Source organism: Poecilia latipinna, unplaced genomic scaffold (assembly GCF_001443285.1).
Source record: "Poecilia latipinna isolate Pla-1442-1.1 unplaced genomic scaffold, P_latipinna-1.0 Scaffold1197, whole genome shotgun sequence".
NCBI lineage: Eukaryota > Metazoa > Chordata > Actinopteri > Cyprinodontiformes > Poeciliidae > Poecilia > Poecilia latipinna.
The window spans coordinates 175,473-182,431 of NW_015113813.1; the positions used below are offsets into that span (position 1 = coordinate 175,473).

Here is a 6,959-nt window from a genome sequence, read left to right on the forward strand (position 1 = left end):
ATACATACATCTCCAGGTTTTATTTAGTTAACAGAATTGTTCTACCATGTAAAAGAATGTTTCCCTCCAGCGTTGTGCGCAGGCGCGAAATTTCCGGATGTGAAAATAACGTGCAAGCAAGGGGTCCGTCATAGAGTAGGGCATTCTGGGTAAAAACAAACGTACAAGTCTAGTGCTATCTGGAGAAATGGTGTGGACTTTCACAAAGGACAAAAGAGAAATTTTACAACTGCTAAAACCTGCTGCCCCTTCACTTTTGTTCACATTTTGTGAAGAAGGAAGTTGAAATCAATGTCTTTTTCAGATATTTTTGTGTAATTCCTTCAGTAATTCTTGGTGCAGCGTCACCACAGGCACTGTGGAGAACGGGTTGCTCAAAGGTGTTTGGATCGATCGGCACAGTGTGAAAGTGAACTGAACCAGCTGAAAATGTGACAAATGTTGCAGTTTTGGTCCTCATTCGAACTGAGTCTGTTAGACAATTATTACAACATCCTTTACTCTAAGTAGCCAGATAGATAGATTGCCTCCTGATAGAAGCTCATTTTGCTCATAATCTGTGAACGTCTGAGAAGTAGTGAGTGCACCCAAGTGACACAGAGAAGGCAGACGTCAGCTGTCAGACAGCCACCTCTTGAACCCTGCAGGAACAGAAACCCCATGGAAGAAGCTCGTGTGTGAAGCTCAGTGACATATCTACAGTCCCTTCAGTTAAAAGTTGGAGGGCAGTTTGTGTGAAGTTGACTTCACGTGCTTCCACTTGGAGTCCAGCTGCGTGACCCGATGCTGACCCAGAGATGACAGTGGCATTGAGTTGAAGCAGTAAAGGAGCCAGGGGCGGGGAGTTCTGATGTCTTGCTGAATAGCTACCCAGGCTGATTGACATCCGAGGAGCTTTCTGCCAACTCCCCCTGCCGCTCCTGTATTCTCTTTTCATCCGATAAAACTCGGCGGTCGCTAAGTTTTTACTGCAGCCATGTGTTTGCCCAGAGAGGGTGATGTGAATAGAGACAAAGTGCTCCTCAAAAACTAGGATTTCCATACATAATGCCGGTTTGGCACGCTGTTCCTCAAACAGTGAGCTCACTGATCGCTGCTAAAACGTCCCTGGCGCAGTTGCACAGAAAAGTAGAGTCAACAGGGAGTAATTCAGGTAGCCAATCAGGGATAGGCGACCAGCCAGATGAGGGTTTTATTACACTGAACAGAGGTCTGCTTCATGTACAGGGACAGAGAGGTGGTGGATCAGGATATTCATGGTGAGGAGATGAGGTCACTGACTTGAGTGTTTTTCCAAACCAAGATCTGCAGAGATTAAAGTCTTGTTGATGAATGCTTCCCATGAGTACTTGGCTTTCACATCTAAAGGTCCTGTCCCACTTTTTTGCACTTAGCTGCTTATCTAATATAAGCTCTGTTGCGTCCATACAGGTGCCTCAGAGGACAGAGTCTCAACAGGAGTTCAGGGCAGAGTACGGGGAAATTCAGGGAGCCTGGGGCACTTGGGGCGCCTGGTCAACCTGCTCCCGGACATGTGGGAAAGGGGTACAAGAACAGACGAGGCCCTGTCTGCCTGTGTACACTCAATACCCCTCCAGAGGAGCTGCCGTTCAGCCCCAGCAGCCAGGCCATGTCATTTCAGCTTTGAAGCCTGCTGCTGCTCCACGCCACAGTGGTGTCAGAGCCTTCAACAACAGCAGCAGCAGGGGACAGCTGAGGAGGGAGAAGCAGAGCAGGCCAGGAGAACGCAGGTAAGAAAACATTGAGATCTCTTTTTTCATAAATAAAATTTAAACTATTTTACGTCTTCCCTGCTGCCACACTGTTATCTTAAATGAATGGGTGATTAACAGGCTTCTATAGAACTGGATGGCATTTTAAGGATGTAATGCTCTTACTTCACTGTATACAGGACATGGTATGCAAACATCATAATACCCTTTGAACATTCACACATTTTGCCTTAATGTATATTGGGATTCTAAGCGTAATTATCTTTGTGTTAATTGTGCCTTAACACAAAGAAAGGCATAATTGTAAAGGTGAAACTATTTTTTTTTTTTTTACAAAGAAAAACAAGCACAGCCATCAAATGTCTCCTGAAAAGTAAACAGACTTATTCTGTGCAATTTTATCAATATACAAATGCAAATGTTCTTTGAAGGCAGACATTGAGAATGTTGTGGAAAGGTTTAAATAAGTGGTAGGTGATCCATCCATTGCCCTCGCCTACTTGTCCTTGTAGGGTTACGGTGAGATTGGTGCCAATCTCATTGGGTGAGGAGTGGGGTACACCCTGGACAGGTCACCAGTCCATCACAGGGCAACACAGAGACGTACATTACAGACAACCATACCTAAGGGCAAATTAGAGTGATAATTTCATGGAGCACAGTTCATTTAATCATCTGAAAATGGAAGATGCCAAAATTAAAATTATTAAGACATGTCAATTCACCTGAGATGAAGTGGAGCAAGTAGAGCATTAATCAGAGAAGCTGATAAATCCTTTACAAGTGACTTATGGTTGCCCTGGAGGAGCTGCAAAGATCTCAGCTCAGGTAGATTAATATGCCCACAGAAGTTTCTTGTGTATTACGCATCTGTCCTAAATTTCTAAGCATATGAAATATCAATTACTTAAGATTTTTTATTTTATCTTCTATGTTGCCTCGACTAAAGACAAGCTGTCTGAAATGTCAGGAACATTTAGTACGCTTTGTTTTATAAAGCTCATGTATTTGTTGAGATGTGTGCTGCATGCTGAGCATCCTGGTGTAAAAGTGACTCTCTGGAGCCGTCGCTGTGACTGCCTTCCAGTGGAAAGCCAGTCTTTTGTAACTACAGTCAAAGGTTTAGCCTGTGTTTGGCAGCTTGGTGGCCTCCTTCCTGTCAGGCTTGCCTTTAAGCAAATAATGCTGACAGCTGCAGGAGTTGTTTATGTTGGACTCCATGTGAAAAACAGAAAAAGCACGTTGACATTTTTCTGGTGGTTTTTAAAAGCAATTAATAATTCTTCACTAAATCTTATTTTTTAGATAAAATGTGTTAATTTTGGGATAAATACATCATAATCTACATTTATATTTCCAGGAAGGTCACCCACATTGTCCCAGGGAGGTATGGGTATGGACGAGCACCTCATGTGGCTCCACTGTTAGTGGATTCAGGCAGAGGCTCAGCTTCCCCTCGCCTCCACAGACAAAAACGCTCCCCTGCTGCTAACTCCCTTCAGGCTTTTCCTAGAGGGCACACCGACCTCAGATCACACAAACTGGATGCCTCCAACAACCTCCATCACTTTACCAGGCCATATGTGCATCCCAGGACTCAACATCCCAGGAATAACCAAGTCTGGACTTCCCTTTACCAGCCTGCATCCTCTAACCAGGCTGAGGTCCAGACTGGGAGTCACACCTCCAGCCACCAGCTGCACAAAGAGAGACCTTACAACCCACTGCCTTCATCCTTCTGTACAGGGGAGCATGCTCTCTACAGGATCTGCAACAGTAATGTATGCATGTCTGGACTCCCACAATAGTAGGGATAGGATTTAATTGAACAAAGTCATGTTTTTGAACTGTGTGAAGAAGCCAGACTATCCAGAAAAAAAAACAAAAAAAAATGTATACATGGTTAGAACATGCAAACTTTACACAGAAAGTCATATGACCCACAAACCTCTTCTCTGCAAGTCAGCAGTGCTAAAACCTGTGACACCAGGCAGCCTTGTGTTCTCAAATATGTCTATAAATCAAGAAAAAAATCAATTTTTCATCTAGTCTGTATTCAGAACACCTGGAATCAAAGAAAAGTTTTATGGTGCAGGCAAGACCAACAAGCCCAACATTGTGAGAATGTCAGGAATTGTTTATTATTAATCTTCAGAGTGAAACAGAAACCTGTGAGAAAAGATGAAGCAGCAATCTATGAAAACCAATTTTCAGTCAGCCACAACACTTTTGTGCATTTAAGTTAGCGGGCAATATATTTTCCTCCTGTTAAATAAGAGGAAATGCTGAATAGAAACTTGTTCAGACTTCAGTGAGATCTAGTTTCACTAACATGTCTGTGGACTCCAGCCATTTGTCAGAACATGACAATAAGAGCCAGAAGTTGTTACTGATGGCTTTACATGTTTATGGAAAAATAAATGCTTGTTCACTCTTTCTCTTGTTCGTCTCAGGATTGTCCTCCATCCAGCAAAGACATCAGAGCGGTTCAGTGTTCTTCCTACAACAACCAGCCTTTCATGGGCAGACTCTATAAATGGGAACCTTTTAATGAAGGTAGGCTTCATGATTATAATTATTTCTGCCCACTATACAATTTGATGTAAATGGTAAATTGCCACTTTTGTAGGACCTGATGATTTGCAAGAACTTGTAAGTGCTTTACACTACATTTAGTCATTCATACTCACATTCACACTAATGGCGTAAAGCTACATTTTAGCCACACCTACCCTAGAGCAAACTGCCATTCAGTTGGCGAGCATCACCAGCAGGCCTGGTGGCGGTGGGGCCGGTGCCTGGCAGCCTTGTTTCTATCAGACTTGTTCTTGTCAGACTGCCCTTTATTACTATCCAGTAGCTTGCCACCATCAGTGTGTGCATGAATGGGTGAATGACAGACTGTAGTGTGAAGTGCTTTGGAGTCCTCTGGACTTGATAAAGCGCTATACAAGTGCAGGCCATTTACCATTTCTGTGATCTATGTTGTCAGTGAAGGTGGACGGCTTTTCCATTTTCAGATGACGGATAGGATGGTAGTCTGATTTGTTCAAACCTTGTGGTATTTTTAATCCCCCAATGCTGCTTTAAACTTCTCCACAGTTTTATATTTGACCTTTCTGTGGAGTCACTTGGTCCTAATGTTGCTGTATGTTCACTACTGTTTTCTAATTTTTTACTGAAATCAAATCACATACAAGTGGAGTTTATTAATTATGTTACTTCTAAAGGTGTTGAGTAAAATTTCACTTAGACGATCTGAGTAAAGGAGGATACAAATACATGCCACACTTTTCAGACCTTTATTTGACAAAACTTTGCAATTACTCCTTCTAATTATGGTGGTTATCACACAAAATTCCAATAAAACTGTTTTTTTTTCTGGTTTTAACCTGACAAAATGTAAAACAAGTTTGTCTGTGGAGATACTGTAAAACATTCCTTTGTGTTTTCTGTTTCCCTGTTAGAAACCATTGGACTTTTATCAAACTCGCATGTTCACAGACTAAATTAATTACCTTGTTTTCATCAATGATACGTCAAGTCTGTCATTGTCTTTTTTACTCTGACACTGTTATCTTTTGCTAATACACTGTGTGAAACCATCATGTTCTCAAAATATCTAAATGTCTCACTCTTTTTGATCTTCTCTCTCTCAGTTCCTGGGGGGCAGCATTGTGAGCTAAACTGCCGGGCCACTGGGTTCAGATTCTACGTGCGACAGTCAGACAGGGTGATTGATGGCACGCCGTGCGGACAAAATGAAACAAATCTGTGTGTGGCGGGACGGTGCGCGGTAAGCGATCTTCAGCTTTGACCTGATGAGCTGTTCCCTTGAAGCACAGAAATGTTCTGTTTCTCGTGGATCATCGTTGCAGTGCATGTACCTTATAGTAGCCGTCTTTATCCTGCCTGGTGTTTTCATCCAGACTCTTTTATGTTGTTGGTGCTTCTTCTTTCTTGGAATAATTCTTTCTGATTGGACTTTGTTTTATTCTTTTTTAAACAGAAGAATGCATTTAATAAACAATAAAAACGGATACTTTGGAGTGTAATGATGGTTGTGAACAGGAGAGGGCAGCACAGCGTAAAAGTAGGCTCGCTCTTTGTGCTGTTGCCAGTGAAGGTCAGTGGCATTTCTGGCTGGCTTTTCATTTTTTGTGCTGGATTTACTTCCCTGTTCTTCTAATCGGGGTTTTAAAGTCAGAAATGTGCGAAAGAAGCAGCTAAGTGCCATCTGATCACAATGATGACCTTGCGCTGGACTCTGTGTTTCTCATGCATTGTAATCCATCATTAATCACTGCAGCATTAAGATTATATCTGGCTAGTGAGGTCTTTAATCTCTGGGTTTGGATGTAATCACTTTTCCACCACTATAAAACATGTTTTGCTGCTGCTGCTTCTTCACAGGAACTGAGTTGATTTTTTTGTGAATAATTGGGACAAAACAGAAAATGATTAGCTTGAGTCGAGAAGTTGGACATATTTTTGGTATGAGTCCAAAGCTCATAGGTCATTATCAAAAAATCATGATCCTAACTTTTTCTTGCAAAAGTTAGTTTTGCAAGGAAAAATGTGGTTTTATTTTCTTTTCATTTTTTATAATGTAATTTTAGCATGTTGGGTAAACATCAAAAGATTCTGTTGTATACCTGAGTTTATTAATACTATTTGTGATATTTCAAAAAGTACACAGGTTTTCGGCAACATTTTAAAACAATCTGCAAACACGTTCTGAGAAAGCTTTATGTTCTGAGAATGAACAATGATTCCAACTTTTGTGAGAAAAGGGCAGTGTGTCTGTCATTTTGAAGCATTTTGGTGTATTTAGCATTTAACCAGGAATTACATCAATAAACCACTTATATGCAGTTAAAATATACAGTGAGGAAATCGACATTTCACAGTGCTATTAGATAAAACATTCTCGGCTTATTTTGGCCATTTTGCAAGGAAATCAAGGCAGACATTTGGTAAACACCCCAAAACAACATCTCTGAAGATGTGAACTCAGCTGGCCTACTATGGCCTTGTAAGTTAAATATACCAGTGGCTCAGTTTAGAATTGGATGAGTACTTAGTACTTAGAAAATTCAGTTTAGAATGACTTAAACCCAATTAAATTATTTGCAAAACTTCAAATCAATGGTCAAAGGACACTCTTAATTCAGTTTGACTGAGCTGAAGCTATTTTGCAAAGATCTACACAGACATTTCAGTTTT

The 6,959-nt window shown here is 41.2% G+C and overlaps 1 protein-coding gene across 2 annotated transcripts in view; it reads left to right on the forward strand.

Moving 5' to 3' along the window:
* thsd4 (thrombospondin type 1 domain containing 4) overlaps positions 1-5,686 on the forward strand; it is a 13,859-nt gene extending 8,173 nt beyond the window's left edge. For both annotated transcript variants that reach the window (XM_015053703.1, XM_015053704.1), the window contains 4 exons: positions 1,432-1,751; positions 3,094-3,514; positions 4,187-4,289; positions 5,393-5,686. In XM_015053703.1, coding sequence (XP_014909189.1) covers positions 1,432-1,751; positions 3,094-3,514; positions 4,187-4,289; positions 5,393-5,550 — 1,002 coding nt within the window. In that variant the 3' untranslated portion in view covers positions 5,551-5,686. The remainder of the gene's footprint in view (positions 1-1,431; positions 1,752-3,093; positions 3,515-4,186; positions 4,290-5,392) is intronic.
* The last annotated feature ends 1,273 nt before the right edge of the window (positions 5,687-6,959 follow it).